The sequence below is a fragment of the Camelus bactrianus genome, chromosome 32 (genome assembly GCF_048773025.1).
Source record: "Camelus bactrianus isolate YW-2024 breed Bactrian camel chromosome 32, ASM4877302v1, whole genome shotgun sequence".
Lineage (NCBI taxonomy): Eukaryota > Metazoa > Chordata > Mammalia > Artiodactyla > Camelidae > Camelus > Camelus bactrianus.
This window is the reverse complement of record NC_133570.1, coordinates 391,360-408,942: the sequence shown is the minus strand read 5'-3', so window position 1 is coordinate 408,942 and position 17,583 is coordinate 391,360. Positions and strand designations below refer to the sequence as shown.

The window sequence follows — 17,583 nt, the reverse complement described above, 5'->3', positions numbered from 1 at the left end:
CGCAGACGCTTCCGCTAGCCTGGGGCCTCCCAGTCCCTGCCTCCCTCCTGGGAAGGTTCGGCTTTTCTCAGAATGGAAGGAAACTGCTCCTGAGAACCCCCATGCTCGCCCACACCGGCACTACTCCAGGGGCTTGCTGTGTCAGCGTCCTTGGGATCAACCCCAGGACCTAGCGCACATCACCCCCAGCTGGAGTGTGGCAACAGACAGACACAGCAGTCAGCCAAGGAGGAAGGGCGGAGAGTCAGAGTCAGGAGCACAGGACACACTTCGTTTCCCCAGCCAGGAGCGGTGACACCATGAGAGGCGCTGTCACCCGAGGAACCTCAGAGAGACCCAGCGCCCAGGGTCTTACTGTGGGCCGGTCACACAGGCGCCTCTGCCTGCAGGTACCAAAACAGCCGACTCCCAGAGGGAGAACAGGTGCTCAGCATAAGCCACGTTGTTGGCACGAGCACCCTAAGCGTACGTGAGGCATTCCTATCAGAGGAAAGTGAGAAGCCTCCTGAAACTCAAGCTCCCAGACACCAGCCGAGGGCAGCTGTGCACACAGGCCTTTCCAAGGCTGGTGGCCTGGAGCCTGCACTCCAGGCCTGCTGCTCCCTCCTCCCCAGCTGTCAGGCCCTAGCAGGATGTCACCTCCTCAGAGGTGTCACCTCCCCAACCACTCTTTGTTGCTTTTGCTGCTCTGAGTCCATGTATACCCACCACCACCCAGTGCCCGCTTGCAGGTGGACATGTGGCTTGCCCGTCGGCGTGCTGGGGTGATGGGCGTGGATGGGGTCACGCTGGCTGGCCTCATGGGCATGGTCAGCCCCAGCTCCACTGCCCTGATGGCTCCCAGGCCCCAGCCCGCGCAGAGGGGCCTCCCAGGCATCTGGGTCCCTCAGAAAGCAAAGGGCCTCCCATCCGGGGTTCAGCCCTGTGAGCCAGCAGCCGTCGTTGACCAGAGCCCACGGACTACAGCCTGGGCCACTCTGTACTTCGTGGGGCCTGAGCCCCACCCACCCAGGGCCCCGTCCTGCTCTGCCTCCCCCAGCACAGGCCCCATCGAGACCGTCTGATTCCTGGGACTGGGCTGTCCGTCCGTGGACACCTGGTCGCCTCCCTGCTTGTCTGGCACCGTCCTGTGGCTGGCTCTGCTCGCCCCTCCGTCTCTGGCGTGTTTTCTTCCTTCCATCTGTATTGAGGTTGCCACTCTCTTTCCCTTTCCTCCTGTCCCTTTCTAAGGCAACACGCTTCCCCAGTCACCCTCCACGTGCTCTGATATGCGGTCTCGTTAGCCCCGGGGCCCCTTGTGTCCTAACTAGTGGTTTGGTATCTTTGACTTAGAGTCACTTAGGAGTGAGGGTAACTTTCCAGTTGGGAGCTCTGTGGAGATTCGGACCTGCATGTGTCTGGCTGGAGGAGCCTGGCCGCAGTCTTCACCAGCAGGCACTCAGGAGGCACTGTTGTTGAGGTGGAGGGAGCTGGAAGGACATGAGGGGGCGCCCACGTCACCGGCTTCACCAGAGATCCACCTCTGGACTGATGAGTGGGTCCCCCACCCTAAGTGGCAGGATCAGCCGTGTCCCGATCACCCCTTCTCAGGGCTGCGCTGCCCTCCAGGTTTGGTTCTGAGGGGTGTTGGGAGCCAGGGCTGATGCCACAGTGACACTGGGAGCGGTGGCCTGCAACCAGGGGACACCAGAGGAGGAACTTCCTCCTTCCGGCAGCCGTGACACAGGCCGGTGCCCGTCAGCACCCGGGCCCCACCCCCAGTTGGGTGACTGGGATCATTTGTTAGCTCTGGCTAGAAAGTCCAGGGGGTGACTTCGGGGGCAGCCCATGAGGGCTCAGCCTTGGGCCTTGTTTTTCTGCCCTTTTTCCTCTGGGGGCCCCACGGCCATCAGCCCCTCCCTCCCTCCCTGCCTGCCCGCCCCCACCTCGGGGTCCTCCAGGTCCCCGGGAGACGAAAGCCCCTTCCGGGTCATGTGCTTGGAGTGAGAGGTAGAGCAGGCTGGGGTGCACCCACCCTGGGAACCAGCTGCAGATGGGAGGCCCCAGGTGCACTCAGGCCTCCATCAACCTACTCCTCCCCCCACCAGGTGCCTCCCATCCCCCCACCAACCCATTCGGACCCTCAGCCCATCCTGGCAGCTTCCTACCCACTGGTCACTTGGCAGGTACGTGCCCCCCGAGGTCCATGCATTCCAGCTGGCCTTTGCTGACCTCAGGGCTGGGGGATGTAGGTGGGGAAGTGACCCTGAGAACCAGGGGGCCCCTCAGATTGCATAGGTGGCACCTGCAAGGTTCTGGACCCAGTGGGTCGGGGTGCAAGGGGGTGCCTGGTGCACACATGGGGACCCCTGAGCCCTGGTTGCCCCCACAGACCCTTTCAGCAGATCAAGCACCTTTGGGGGCCTGGGGAGCCTGGGCAGCAACGCCTTCGGAGGCCTGGGCAGCCACACGCTGAGTAAGTGACCACGTGCCGTCTGCTCTCCCTGCACCCGCACCCTCCCCTCGCACAGGTGCATGCACATGCGTTCTTCATCCACACCTGCGCCCATCTGAGCTGCACCAATGCCAGGGCAACCTTCCCCCTCCAGCTGCCTCTTTGGGGTACGCATGGGCCTGGGGCTGGGAATCCGGTGCTTTCTCCCAGCGGTTCCACAGGGGCCTCGGTGTAGGTGGATGGGGCAGTAGACAGGCCTCACTCTCCCGCTGCCACCCACCCCCACCCCCCAGCTCCTGGCGGCAGCATCTTTGCCCCCAAGGAGGGCCCCACACTGCACGGCCTGCCCAGCCCACATGAGGCCTGGAACCGGCTGCACCGGGCACCACCCTCCTTCCCCACGCCACCCCCGTGGCCCAAGCCCACAGACGCCGAGCGGGTCTCAGCCCTGACCAACCACGACCGAGAGCCGGACAAGGGCAAGGAGGAGCAGGAGCGGTAAGTGGGGACCTGCCTGCCCCTTAGCTCCCCGACCCTGCTGGCTTCCAGCCCCCCTTCGCCCCACTCCCGTCCCTCCCAGCAGCCCCCAGCCAGCTCTGCTGAGCCCTGGGTGCAAACTGAGCTCTGCCCTGGAGCTCTTCATTGGGAGGGTGTGAAGGCTGCACTCTCAGGGCTGGGATAGGCTGGGGGCAGAGGGTCCCCCCACCCTGCCCCCACAGGGGACCCTTGCTGGGGCAGGATCTGGGCAGGCACCACCCAGGGCAAGGGTCCACTTCCTTGGAGGTCCCCAGGAGCTCAGATCAGCAGGGCAGTGGAGCCACCTGGTTCACACCTGGTTCTGGGTGGGCAGAGGGTGCTGCTGCACACTGGAGGGGGGATCTGGGCTGGAGGATGGGGGCTGAGCTTGTCTGTGTGCCCCCCCCTCCCCAGTGGGCAGCAGGGCTAGACCAGCACAGGGGAAGTGGGAGCCATGTTCCCAGGTCAGCGGCAATTTGGGGCCTGACAGTTGTTGGGGAGTCCTGGGCCGGCCTTGTGGACAGGAGCAGGGAAGGGCTCCCTGTCCGGCCCTTCCACCCACGTCCCCTCCCCCCACTTTTCCAAATCCAGAATTTAGGGCATTCCACTCCTGGGCATCTCTGCATGCCAGGCACTGGGGGTACATGGGGTGGAGCTCAAGGGAAGGCAGGGTGGGGGAAAGGGCAGCCTTGAATTAGCATGGAAGATGGTGGGGACATTTGTTCCAGGACAGCACTGTCACTGCAGAGGGTCAGGAGCCTGGGGAACTTTGCAGGTCCCCTGTGGGGACCTCAGGGTCAAGAGGGTGATGGTGACCAGATGCAGCACTGAGGGTTCTGTTGGGGGAGGGGGACCTGGGGACTCCTGAGGGGAAAAGAAGCCCCGTCTAACCACTCAAGCCCAGCTGCCCTCACAGCCCCTCATCGGGGCGGAGGCCATGCCCTCCTAGTCCCCAGCCTCAGGGGCCAAGAGCTAAAATGTACAGACAGAATGGCACCTCCGATGGTGAGAGCCAGCCTATGACAGGGCAGCTGGGCTGCGGTGAGCCCAGCCAGGCCGCACACACTCTAGAGAGAGGACTCCCAGGCCCCCATCCCTCCAGTGGGTCTGGGGCCCAGGTGGAACTCCCCTGCGTTCCTCACTGAAGACCTGTTATGCTTTAGAAGCTCAGTAGCCTGGGTCCAGGTGGAGAAGTCAGGTTCTGCTGCAAAGCTGGTCTCCAAGTTGTTCACAGAGGGGAGGCAGGCATGGGGGTATACGTGGTCATCCACATGGGTTGGCAGGGTGCTATTAGCAATTGCATGGGTGCCCGGGGTGCTCAGTGGACCCCCACGAACCCCCAACCCTACCCCCTTGCCAAGGACCGTGAGGTCACAGCAGTGGGCTATGGCCTTGCTGCCTGAAGGTGGGAACTTGGTGGCAAAGGAGCCTGCTGCGGGGTGTCCTGCCTGGCTGAGCGGAGGCTGTCTGTCTCGTTGCTCCCAGGGACCTCCTGGAGAAGACACGCCTGCTGAGTCGGGCCTCGCCGGTAGCCCCGGTGGGCCACCCCAGCAGCAGCCTTTTGCTTCGCGGCCAGGGCGATCCAGGCCGGCCCGGGGTCCCCGCCGAGCGCGAGGCCGAGCCCCGCGTCAAGGAGAGCCGCTCCCCAGTCAAGGAGGACGGCGCCAAGCTGGCCGCGCGCCTGCCGTCACCCCAAAGCAAGGCAGCCCTGGGGGACAGTCTGCGCCTGGCCGGCTTCCTGGGCCGCGAGCCCGGGAAGCCTCCGGAGGCGTCGGCCGAGCGGCCCCCGAGCGACGTGAAGGTCAAGGAGGAGCGCGGGGAGGACGGAGATGCGCCTCCGCAGCTTGGCCCGGGCCCTGCGGGCCGTGAGCGCCTGGGCTTCGCGTGGGAGCCGCTGCGGGACGCCTACCGCGGCCTGGAGCTGCCCCGCCGCGCCCTGCCCAGCCCGGGCCCCGCCGCCCTCCTCGAGCCGGCCGAGCGCCCCTACCGCGACCGCGAGCCGCACGACTACAGCCCCGAGCGCCTGCGGGAGGCGCGCCGCGAGGAGCTGGAGCGCGCGCGGGCCGCGCACCTAGGCGCCTCCCCGCACCTGGGCGCCGCCTCCCCGCACCTGCCCGCTGGCTCCGCTCTGGACGGCGTGGCGCTCCTGCCCGCGCTGGGCGCCCTGCACTACCCGCGCCTCGCGCCCGCCGCCGCGCTGCACGGAGGGCTCCTGACGCGGACCCCGCCTGCTGCCGCCGCCGCTGCCGCACTGGGCGCGCCGCCCCCGCTGGTGACCGCGGGCGGGCCCCCCACCCCGCCGGGGCCGCCGCGCAGCAGGACTACGCCGCTCGGCGCCCGCGCGCCCGGGGAGGCGCGCGACTACTCCCCGTCCCGTAACCCGCAGGAGGTGGAGGCGCGGTAGTCGCCGCGCGGTCGCGCCCGCCCCGTGTACAGACGCCCCTTCGCCAACGCACTGCTGTCAACTTTTCTAAATGTACCTTTCTAGAACTAAAGCACAGTTCCATCGGTCCTGGGGCGACGCTCGCCTTTCCACTCGAGCCTGTGGAGTCGGGGATTTCATACACAGCTTTTCTGGGGTGATCTTTTGTTTTTCGAGCTTGAGATTAGGCTACTGGAAAAAAAAAATTAAAGTTTGTACCTTTTTTTCCCAAGGGTGAGAAGCATTTTTAATAGATTTGTATTTTTTTCAATTTTGTGCTATTTAGACATGGAAAAGAAACAAAACAGAATTTTGCTTTTTTTAGTTTGGATTTGCGATGTAATGGCCTCAGATCCCTCTCCAGAGCCCTAGGGGTTTTTTGTCTTATTTATAGAGAAAAAAACGGTCATTTTGTCCAACGCACTGTGAGGACCCCACTCAGGCCCGGCCCTGGCCCTCCCTTGGTACTTGGAACCGAAGTTACAGAAAATTAATAATGTACAAACTTTTTTTGCCTTTTTATGCAGACGTGTAAAGGGGTTTCTTTTTCAGTTTGTTTTTTTTTTTTAAGTGTAAATAGTCTTAATATAAATATATGACGTTATTAAATTCTTAATCTAGGTAGACTTTATAAAAGCAGTTTCTAGAAACTCCTCTGGTTATTTGCTCAACATGGTCACAAAAGCCGCCGGCTGTCCGTTGGGAATGCCCTCAGACGTGCACCTGCAACGTCCTTCAACTATGCAAGCGCTGGGCGGCGGGCACCTGCCCCTCGTGCTGACTGCGGCAACCCGGAACCGACACCAGATGGGTGGAACCCTGGAAGCAAAGAGGCTAAAAAGGCTAATCACGAAAGGACACCTGTTCTCCACGGAGGCCAGCGGAAGACGTCTGTCTCACGTGCTCCCACCAGCCGGGGCCTCAGCACAATGTCCTTTTGGTTTCAGTTTTGCTCTCATCACCTTGTGAATGTCACCGGGCCCCGTTGTCAGTGTCCCTCGTTTCCCGATGTCTACACCTGTGTCCTCGGCATCTGAGCCTCAGTTCAGCCAGCTGCACCTGTTTGCTTTGCTCGATTCTGTATTTTCAACCCCGTTTCCACTGTCAACTCCAGTTACTTTAAGCATCCTGTTCACCCGTCAACCGATGAAGATAAATACAGCCTTGATTTTGGAGGAAAAGCTGGTTGAGTGTTTTGTGGGGCTTTGTGGCAGGTGGAGGTCAGGCACACACCCTTGGTTCCTTCCCTCATCCTTCGCTGGTGACCAGCGACTACTTCCCAGGGCTGCGTCCCCCAAAATTCGCGGGTAGCCGTGGGCAAAGTGCTGTTTTCCTGCTGAAAAGGGGAATTTCAGGGTCTGTGGAGGAGGCCCCCGCCTCTCCATCCCCGACCGGTCAGGAGCATTGGGAGACTCCCGCGGCCGTCACCGGCTGTCGGCCTGCAGTGCCACCTGGCGGCCACTGGGGGCGGTGCTGGGCGGAGCGGCACCTTCCTTTGTTGAGACTTTCCTCCCTCCCACCAGGTGCCAGGCGGTTGGGCGGCGCAGTGGGTGCATCAGAGAGAAAATCGGGGCAAGAGGCCCGCCCCGGTGGGCCCGCCGTCCCATGGCCCTGGTGCATGAGGACAAGGAAGGGGTGGTACTGGGCACAGAATAATGTTACCGCTCATCTGAAAGGGATGTTATTTTTACTGTGCTTTCTCCCTGGTTACTGGTGACGTGGAGAAAAGCCAGTGGTTCTCCTTGGCTGATGTTGTGTCTGGAAACCTCAACAGTTTTACCATTTGTTGATACTGGTTTTTCTGAGAAAATCATTTCATCATGATCAAACAACAGCAGTTTCATCTTTTTTACATTTATTTCCAATACATTACACCTCTTCTGGAGTTGTTTTTTTTTTTTTTTAACAGCATCAGCCAAGACCACCACATGGATAGGACGCCAGTATTACGTATTTTTCACATACCGTGGTCTCTAAGTGCAGGCGTATGGCTTCATCTGTGCTTGGTGAAAGATGTTTCAAATCCAGGGGGGAGGGTGTAGCTCAGTGGTGGAGCGCGTGCTTAGCAACCACGAGGTCCTGGGTTCAATCTCCAGTCCCTCCACAAATAAATAAATAACCCTAATTACCTCCTTCTCCCCTGAAAAAGTTTCAAGTCTTCAAGAAGCCAGGACCTTGCATTTTGGATGATGTATTTAGGAGTGATGCTCAGTTGCCAGGAACAGGTGAGAAGAGAAGCCGTGACCTAGGTCAGGGTGCAGGCTTCTCTGAGGGGTCTGGTTGAGCAGGTGAGGGCTTTGCTCAGGTTACCTGTCCCAGGGCTCACTCCGCTTTCCAGCTGCCCTGCCCTTTGCTGTGGTTTCCATGGTACCCAACATGTCTTCAGGGTCATAAGGTGACTGCTGGTGCCTCAGAGTTCCTGGCTGGAAGATGGAAGAGGGGAGGCCTTCCCTTCACAAAAGTGCCCCCAGCACTCAGCCTTATCAGAAGTGTGTCACTAGGCCATCCCTATCTGCAAAGGAGGGAAAATTGGTTTCCTATAAGGCACATTGTAACCCCAAATAAAGGGTGGGGGAGCGGATGCTGGACTGGAGCCTGGAGTCCTGCCTGGACTCGTCAAGGGCTGGTTAACCACCAAGGGACCTCCAAACAACAGAGGACACTCAACAGGAGGACACTCCTGCGGTGCCCCTCGACCCACAGGCCACCCCCGTCCCCCCAGGGACTGGCCCAAGGGCGTCTCCTTGGCAGTCTTCACCAGAAGCAGACAGCAGCGCGGTTGGCTCCTCAGGGCACCGCTGTCCCCTCCCATCTGTCCACACAACCACAAAACACACCAGCGTGCCCTAGGCCACACCAGATTTGTTTCACGTCAATCTCATGAGTTACACTGAAATGCTGACTTGCAAAGCCAGGTCGGAGGTGAGGGAGGCCAGCGTTCCTGGAAGCCCACCACAGGCAGCCGCTGCTGTTCCTTCACCCCAGGCCTCCTGTCGCGGCCGCATTCCTCCCAGCCCAGCCCTGCAGCCACTAATTGGTCTCCGTCCAGGGGTCTCTTCTGGAGGATGGTACAATGGGACCACGCCGTCTGTGGGGGACAGGGCACACTGTTTATCCACTGGCTCACCCAGGGACACTGGGGTCACTTCCAGTTGTGAGTGGCAGTGAATGGAAGGTGAGCAGACTTCTGTAGCGGTGTGGGTTTTCAGGGCACTGGGCTGCCCAGTGACTCACCAGGGCCCCCCGGGAGGCAGGGAGGAGGGGGGATTGCTTGTAACAGAGCCGGGAAAAGAAGCCTGCAGGTGCGGGTGACGGGCGCTGAGGACGACCGGTCTCCAGTGAGAGTTAACTTTCTGGCGTCCGGGGAACAGAGGAGCGGGCTGTGGTATTTGCCCCCAAGAAGAGTTTCCAGAAGAGCCAGGGCCTCTGCTCTGGAGGCAGGTAGGCGGCCTGGGGACTGAGGGAGGGGGAGGAGTGAACGCATGGCCCCCAGGAGTCTTCAGGGGGTCGGTGCCCATGTCCTCACTGCGCCGTCAGCAAGGTCAAGGGAGCCTTTTCAGTTTGAACAACCCTGAGTGAGGACTTCTATGTGCAGTGAGGAGTTACACCCGCCACCGGCACCTGCCCTTTTTCCCAGGGAGACCTGATCTCTGCTTAAGCGGGCTTCCCAGGGCGGCGCCGTGGCCTCCATCTGTCTACAGACACGCTCACTCTGTCAGGGCAGTAGGTTTATTGTCACCACGTCATCATACGCAGGTTCCAGTGGCTGCGACTGGTTTTCACAGACCAGGACAGGACTGGTCTCAGAAGTTTCCGTTTAGACAACGAATCCCTGCAGGTTTTCACCATCCCAGTAAGAGTGGCCTGAGCCACGGTGCAGGGCTCCCACCTTGCTGGACTCAGGCCTGACAAGTGGACGTCCGCGGGGTCCACGTCACTGGAGGACAAGGTGAGAACTAGGAAACACACAGGGAGACCCAGGCCCGGAGGCAGGAGCAGAAGAGAGCTGGCCTTTGGGGCCAGGCGCACCCTAAGGGCCAGATACCTCTCCCCGGCACTGCCGCCTCCACCGGTGGATCTGCCCAGACACCCTCGGACTCACTTGTGTGGGCACCAGCTCGCCCAGTGCTGCTCTGGGGTCTGAGGCACCACAGGAGCAGGTGAGGAGGGGCTCAAAAGGGTCTGGTTCTTAACCTCCAGGGTCAGAGACCTTCACAGTCAGACTGAAGTTATGGATTTGAGCATCAAAACAGGTGCTCAAAAGCTTCACCCCAGTGTCCTCTCCAACCCAAATCACATCCGCAGTCACCGTGCCCCAACACCCCTCCACCCCCACCTCCCCTCCCCAGCCCCCTACCTCTGGTGGCCCCCCACCCCCTGTACCCACCTCCCCTCCCCAGCCCCCTACCTCTGGTGCCCCACCCGCACCAACCTCCCCCGTCTCCCATCATCTCCCTCTGCCCCCCTAGATCCCCCATGGGCCTCTTCATGTTCTGTGTCCTGGGGGGCTGCCCTCTAGGGGCTGCCTCACTGAACTCTTTCCTCCAGGTTTGCAGTTCAGCCCATGGAAGACTCCAGAAGGAGATGGGAGGGAGGAGGAGGAGGGTCCGGCCTGGGTGGTCCAGCCCTGCAGGTGTCAGTCCCCGGAGGCGGGGTGCTGCCCCCTGCTGGCCCCGAGCACCCCCACCCGCCCACGGCTGTGCCCTCTGCCGCCCCCTCATGCTCCTGCTGCAGGAGAGGGAAACAGAGGCCAGTCCACCTCTGGAGGCGGAGCCCGGGACTCACTGGGGGCAGGCACTGGGCCAGGATGCCGCTCCGGGGAACGCACCGGTGCCTGCTGAGCTCGCTCAGCCTGACGCAGCACTTACTTCGGCACTCGCTGTGCTTCAGGCAGAAGTCCCCCCTGGGCTGGGAGGCGGAGGGCAGTGGTCAGACGGGTCGGCCCAGCCCGCCCCCCACCCCGTGTCGCCCCCGCAGGCCCGCACCTTGCGCCAGGGCAGGCACTGCAGGAAGAGCGTCCTGGCCGTGCAGAACATCTGCGGTCTGTAGCCGTTGGTGGTGCAGCAGCCGCTCTGGCACTCCGAGTGGCCCTGGCAGGAGTGCCCGTTCGGCTGCAGAGATGGAGACCCAGTTCCTCCTGCCAGGCCCTCAACCTCCCTCCAGGGCCGCCCCCTCCCCGCCTCCACGCACCTTCTGCCAGGACAGGCACTGCTGGAAGACATTCCGGGGGGTGCAGAACTTCTGGGGGCTCAGGCTGTTTTTGACGCAGCAGCTGCTCTGGCATTCCTCGTGTCTCTCACAGGCCTCCCCGATCCACTGCGGCAAAAACGGAGGCAGGAGGGTCCACAGAGGATGATGGAGGCGGTGGGGCCCAGCAGCCAGGTGGGAAGAAGGGCTGAGGATGAAGCCTCCGGCCCCCTTCTCCCCACTCACATTTTACAGGTGAGATACTGAGGCTCAGAGAGGGTAAATGACTGGCCTAGGACCACAGAGCCAGCAAGGAGCCCAGGCCCAGGCCAGCCACCTGCTCACCTTCTGTGAGGGGCCTGCCCTCAGTTCTCAGAAATGTGGTCTCCGAGCTCCTTTACAATCTCAAAATTACTAAGGCCCCAGAGAGCCACTGTTGTGGGTTATACTGTTGTAAGAGACCACAGCTCTCACCAGCTGAGAGTTAAGTCCCTGAGCTCAGGTGCTGGAGGCCCTGCAGGTGAGGAACAAGGACAGAGGAGGGAGCCCACTTCTAGGGTGGGGCTCTGGACTGTGGGGGCCCAAGGGGAGCACCCCCTGGTTTCTGGGGGATAGACTTGGAGAAAAGAAACAGGAGGGCCCTGGTGGAAGGGAGCCCACCTGGCAGGGCGTCTGCGCCCCTCCCCCACCTCCTGCATCCTCGCTGTGCAGGGGGCCCCATGAACCAGGCAGGATCCAGGAGTGACACAGAGCCAGTCCACATGACAGACGGAAGATCACGTGGTCCTTGCCGTCACACCACGAGGCGCTCGCTGTCAGCCCCACCTGCGCACCCACTGGCCCTGCCTTCCCCCTCACCTCCTCCTCCACACCTGCCCCGGCCACTCTCTTCCTCCGTGCTGGGTTCCCCGAGCAGCTTCTGTGCCAGGCGGCAGGGACCAGGTGGCAGGATGGGGTGGGAGGAGAAGGGGCACAGAGCCCCAGGGGCAGGAAAGGGGCCTGGGTTCCCACCAGTGTGGGCTGTGGCCTGGCGACTGGAGACGTGGTGCTTACCTTGTAGGACTGTCCCAGGCCCTTTCTCCTCCACGCCAGGGACGCAGGCAGCAGGCAGAGCAGCAGCAGCAGACGCCTAGCGCTGGCCATCGCTGCAGCCCTGCCTGTGGGTGCCAGGGTGTCACGGGGTGCCCCACCCCAATCGTTCTCCACCAAATGGATTCTTCAAACTTAGTGGGGAGGGTGTGGCTCAGGGGTAGAGCGTGGGCTTAGCATGCCTGAGGTCCTTGTTCAATCCCCAGCACCTCCGTCAAAATAAACACACTTAGTTTCCCTCTACCCACAAAAAAACACATAAATAAACAAGCACTTCAAAGTCTATTTCAACATGGGTATGAGAACAGTGTTTTAAATTTTTCCTCAAAAAAGTGTGCCTGTGGAGCTGGGACACTGTCTATCAAAGGTGCATGCCACAGGCAGGCAGACTGCCAAGGGTGAGTCTGCAGGTCTCCCCCAGCCTGGAGAGCCTCGCAGCTCAGCGGGTGCGCGGGCCTCTGGGCAGCCCATCCAGTCTGCTCCGAGGCCTCGCCAGGCACCCCCAGCCCACACTTCCCTGGCCCCGGTCCACCCAGGCTCCTCGCCCTCCACTCAGAAGCAGCTCTTGAGTTTCATCGCATCTCCAGAATGGAACCCAAGACACACTTTCTGTCCTGGGAGATGGAATCTACAGACAGACAGCAGCCTGGAGTGGCCAGGCTGGGAAGGAGACCACAGACTCTCTGTCGGCCCCAGACACCAGCACTGGGTTGGTAACCGCAGCCCCACCTCCAACTCGGACCAGCCTGAGGAGCCAGGTGTGCCCCTAACCAGTCACAGTCCCCTGGGCTGCGTAACAAACATCACAGACAAGCGCAGCCTGCAGCCTGGAGGCGCGAGTCCTGGATCAGGGCATGGACAGGGCTGTTCCCGCTGAGGCCTCACATGACCAGCCTGCAGGTGTCCGTGCCCTGATCACCTCTACCTCATTTTACCTTCATCACCTCTTTAAAGACCCCCATCTCCACAGACAGTTACATCCTGAGGTCCTGGGCTAGGACTTGAACATATGGATTTGGGGGACACAGCTCCGCCCTTAAAAACCCCCCATGTCTAGTCAGTCAAAGGTCTCAGAGGCCGCTAACCACACGATTCAAGAAAGATGGCAGCAAACAATGAATCACATCAGTGGTTTCCAAGATAAACAGCAACCACGTAGCCATTGTACGAACTTTGTAAACCCTGTTCTATATCATATCAAATCTGTCATTAGGTTATAACTATGTAAAAGGTAAATCTGAATCACAACTTGAACATTTCAAAATTTCAAACTTGTAGTGTTCTTTTCTCTACTTTAACCCAGAAAAACCCATTTTCTTGTCTCAAACCTCTAGGCCCTTAGGAAGTTTACAGGCCCAGTTTACGGAGTTGGGCACGACGTGCCTGACCGATCGAAGAGCCAGCCCAGCACGGGAACACGCTGTGCCCCGTGGAGACATCCAGTTTCCAGAAGGTCACAGCCCCCCTGTGCTCACAGCCCAGCACCCGCAAGAGCCAGGAGGTGGAAGCAGCTCAGGTGTCCACCCATGGATGGATGGATAAGCAAGATGTGGCCCATACGCACAACAGAAGATTATTCCCCTTCAAAAGAAAGGCTGCTCTGACACCGGCCACACACAGATGAACCTTGAGGACGTGCTCAGCTAACTGAGCCAGACATAAAAGGATCCCGCTCCTGTGAGGTCCCCAGGGGAGTCAAGTCCACAGAGACCGAGACAGGGCGCTGGTTTCCAGGGTCTGGCGGAGGGGGTTAGTGTTTCACAGGGACAGGACAGCGTTTCAGTGTGGGAGGATGAGTGTCTCAGAGAGGGCTGGTGGGGGTGGTCACCTGACGGTGCAACTGCGCTTAATGCCGCTAAGCTGTGCCCCTAAAAATGGCTGAGGTGGTAAATTGTTCGTTGTGTGTATTTTACCATAATTTAAACAAAGACCACAGACCTGCCTCTAGGGGCCCTGGAGGCATAGCTTGCAGAATCACACATTCACAGCCCCTGGTTATTTGGAAATAGTCTCCTATGTAGGGTCCCCTTTATTGGATATTTGCTTATAAATCTCTCAGATCAGGCACCTTTCCCCATTTGGCTTTTTCCAAATGTCACTGTCAGGTATGATTCCATAGTATCTCAATCTGCCAAACAGAAGCTTGATGCCAAATCTTGCCCCAAACTTGACAAATCCCGGGCAATTAAATTACACAACAAAACCATAGTGACCATATCTGGGCATAAGCTCCTCATGTCACTGGTGACCTTCCCTGCCTCTGACACTCTCTGAAAGGAAGGTCAGAGGTCAGCCCTGACACGGGTCCCGAGCAGGCCGCCCGGCGTACTCCCACACAGAGGGACAAACACGTCAGTAACCGTGTGATGTTTCTGGCAGGAAAACTACCTCTGGCAGCTGCTAGTGGCTGAAGGAGTCGGCGGTCCTACCTTTGAATCTTGGGTCCCACCTGCCCCTCTGTGGAGACTGAGGCTGGCCAGGCTGTGGCTTCCAGAAAAGACTCCAGGGAGCCCAGGGTGGAGCTGTGGCAGAATCACTGGAGCATCTCCCCGGCCTCCGCTTCTCTGTCTTCTGTCCCCGCCTTCACTCTCACAAGGAAGTCTCACCGCCTTCCGCGGGAGAGACCACATGCTCGGGGCAGCGGCCAGGCCACCCGTGACGCAGGGTGCAACCACAGTCCCGGGGCCAGCTGCAGCCTCTGTCGGCCCAGACGGCCAGCATGGGGCCAGTGACCACAGCTTCTCAACTCAGGACCTGCCAGAGAGGCCAAATGTGGCCCCTAGCCCATTGCTGGGTCCCCCCACCCTGCTCAGCCACCCCGCCCTCCCCACCAGCATCCCCCTCAGGCGCCCCTGGAGCCGACCTCTCTCACTCAGGGTCCCCACCCACCTGCCTGGGCATCTGCCAAGCCCTGGCTGTTTGTTCTCACAGGGGTGGTCTGCACGAATTGCTCATTCAACTCACGTTTACTGACCTACCTATTATTGACTGCATGCTGGGCTCTACGGAGGGAAAGATGTGTGTTGTTTCCACTCCACCCCATGGCCCTGACCTTGCCACCTAGGAAAGAGTCTTTGGTCTAGTTTGGGAAATGCACCTGCCAGCAAAGTGTGGAAGGTGCCTTTAGGGGAGGGTGGGGATGCTGGGAGGGAGGACGAGCTTCTCCAGGTGGGGTTCCCCAGGTGGCAGGAGGCAGGAGAAAGTTCCAGGCAGAGGGGGAGGGCAGAGCCTGGGTGTAGGGGGCAGTGGGAGGATCAGGCCCTTTCCTACCATCAGGTACAAGAACCCCAAGAGCAGAGAGGGTCCCAGAAAGCAGGGGGCACAACTCAGGGCAGGATGAGAGATGGTGCTGTGGGGATGTGGCTGCGAGAATCAGGACCAGGTGCTGACTGGGTGTGGGAGCCAAGGGCACAAGGAACCCAGGACAACTCCGGGTTTGGTGCCGGGCTGTGAGGGGTTCAGTAGGCGACCACTGCCTCACAGACCCCAAAAGTCAGTGGCTCAAAGGGCAATTTGTTATTGTCTCTCCAGGTCTGTGGGTTGGTTGGGCTCAGTTCTTACTTGGAGTTATGTGACAAAGGCCAGTCAGGTGACCTAAAGATGTGGCTTCTCCACCCGCACATCCACGATGGCTGGAACAGCTCACAGCATGGCGGCCTCAGGTGGGGCCACCCCTCCTTGGGGCTGGCTGCTCCTGAGTCTCCGAAGAACCTAGCCCAGGAGTCAGCACCACTTCCAGAGACAGCCCGGGTCAGTATCTGAGCCAGGGTTGAGTGTCTGAGAGCTGAGGACTGAAACCACAGCAGGGGACATGAGGAGGAAGGAGCTGGTAACAGAGATGGGGTTTCTTATAGGGGTGATAAAAATATTCTAAAACAGATCTACAAAGCTACAGTTAATCCAAACAGTGTGGTGCTGGCATAAGGATACCCAGATAGAACAATGGAATAGAATAGAAACTCCAGAAATAAGTTCTATGTCTATGATCAACTGATTTTCATTACAAGCACGACCCTTCAATGGGTAAAGAATAGTTTCTTTAACAAGTGGTGCAGGGACAACTGGACATCCACATGCAAAAGAATGAAGTTGGAGGGCTACCTCACACCAAGAGCAAAAGTTAACTCAAAATGGATTGACAATCTAAACATAACAGCTTAGGGGAGGGCATAGCTCAAGATAGGGAGAGCTATCTTGACAGAGCTCATGCTTAGCATGCAGAAGGTTATGGGTTCACTCTCCAGTACCTCCTCTAAAAATAAATAAACCTAATTACCTCCCCTCAAAATAAATAATACAATAAAAAATTTTAAATATATAAATATAACAGCTAAAGTCATAAAACTCTTAGAAGAAAACAAGGGTTAATCTTCCTGACTTTGGATTTGGCAACGGTTTCTTAGAAATGACACCAAAAGCACGAGCAAAAAAAGGAAAAAAATAGATAAATTAGACTTCATTAAAATTAAAGACTTCTGTTCACCAAACGTCATTATCAGTAAAGTGAAAAGTCAACCAACAATGGGAGAAAATATTTAAAAATCATATACCTTATAAAGATCTGGTATCCAGAACACAGAGAGAATTCTTACAACTGAACAAGACAACCCAATGCAAAAATGGGCAAGGGACTCGACTAGGCATTGATCCAAAAAATTACACAATTTCACCCACTAGGATGGCAATAACCAAATGAATGGAAAATAACAAGCATTGACAAAGAGGTGTAGAAGTAGGAACTGTTGTTTATTGCTGATTGGAATGTAAAGTGATTCAGCTGCTTGGAAAACATTTTGGTGTTTCCTCAAGAAGTTACACACAGAATTACTATACGAACCAGAAATTCCACTGCTAGGCATATACCCCAAAGAATTGAAAGTAAGTGTTCAAACAAATACTTGCACACGAAGAGCAGCACTAGCCATGACAGCCAAAACTTAGAAACTCAAACATTTATCAGCAGATGAATAAACCGTGGACGATCCACACAATGGAATACCATTCTGCCATAAAAAGGAAGGGAAGACTGACACAGGCTACAACCCAGATGGACCTTGAAAACTTCATGCTAAGTGAGAGATGTCAGACACAAGAAGGCAAATATTCCACGATTCTGTGAATTCCCCTGCAGGGTATATTCCCCTGATGCGTAAGGGGTTTTATTTGGTGATGATTGAAAGTAGACAATGGTGGTTGTACAACATTGTGAACGTACTAAATTTCACTGGATTGTTCAACAAACAGTTCTTTAAAACAGTTCATTAAATGCTATGTGAATTTCATTTCAAAAAAGTGTAAAACATTGATCATTTTGGGAAATGCTATGATGTCTGGGATTTGCTCCAGAATAAAGAGATGGGTGTGGAGATACAAAAAGAAAAAACAAAAGAAAAAACAAACCTTTGGTTTGCAAAGGGGGTGGGGAGTGGGAAATGGATCGAGGCGTACAGTTGGGAGCCACTGCGGAAATCCAGGTGAGAAAGGAGGCTGGGGGGTTGGGTGGAGGAGGAGCCTGGAACTGAAGGCCCTGACACCTATCTGTAGATAAAAGCAAGAGGGCTGTTTGGGCCGAGGAAGGGATCCAGGTTTTTGTCTGGACCCTGGAGGCGGGATTGCCTTGGGAGATCATCTCCTTGTACACCTTCCATTTACACAACTTCACGTCTATTGTATCTCAATAAAAATGGGAACGACGTACACATACTTTTTTAAAAAGGGATTGCTCCTCGGGGTTAATGCGCGGTGCAGATCAGACGCCGGTGGAGACGCTGAGGAGGTGGGCGGTCCTTCGCCCGGTTTTCCTCCCGCCGCTTAAGTGCCCTCCCCGGGCCTGATCCGTCTTCACATCCTCCCCGACGGGCTGGGGGACGGGCCGGGGGCGAGGGCTGCCGCGACCCTGGATCGGCCCCCGCCCGGCCCTGCCTGGCGACACCCG

At 58.1% G+C, this 17,583-nt stretch overlaps 2 protein-coding genes across 17 annotated transcripts in view; one reads left to right on the top strand and one right to left on the bottom strand.

Annotated features, from left to right (window-relative positions):
• FBRSL1 (fibrosin like 1) overlaps nucleotides 1-6,553 on the top strand; it is an 81,284-nt gene extending 74,731 nt beyond the window's left edge. For all 16 annotated transcript variants that reach the window (XM_074356542.1, XM_074356541.1, XM_074356544.1 and 13 more), the window contains 4 exons: nucleotides 2,088-2,165; nucleotides 2,372-2,455; nucleotides 2,728-2,932; nucleotides 4,436-6,553. In XM_074356542.1, the coding sequence (XP_074212643.1) occupies nucleotides 2,088-2,165; nucleotides 2,372-2,455; nucleotides 2,728-2,932; nucleotides 4,436-5,354 (1,286 nt within the window). In that variant the 3' untranslated portion in view covers nucleotides 5,355-6,553. The remainder of the gene's footprint in view (nucleotides 1-2,087; nucleotides 2,166-2,371; nucleotides 2,456-2,727; nucleotides 2,933-4,435) is intronic.
• A 3,266-nt stretch (nucleotides 6,554-9,819) lies between these two features.
• Nucleotides 9,820-17,577, bottom strand: LRCOL1 (leucine rich colipase like 1). The gene is made up of 4 exons (XM_074356570.1): nucleotides 11,613-17,577; nucleotides 10,563-10,688; nucleotides 10,358-10,483; nucleotides 9,820-10,280 (listed from the first exon to the last, which is right to left on the bottom strand). The coding sequence occupies exons 1-4, from the start codon at nucleotides 11,700-11,702 to the stop codon at nucleotides 9,930-9,932; spliced, it is 693 nt and encodes a 230-aa protein (XP_074212671.1). The 5' UTR covers nucleotides 11,703-17,577; the 3' UTR covers nucleotides 9,820-9,929.
• Nucleotides 17,578-17,583: the final 6 nt, after the last annotated feature.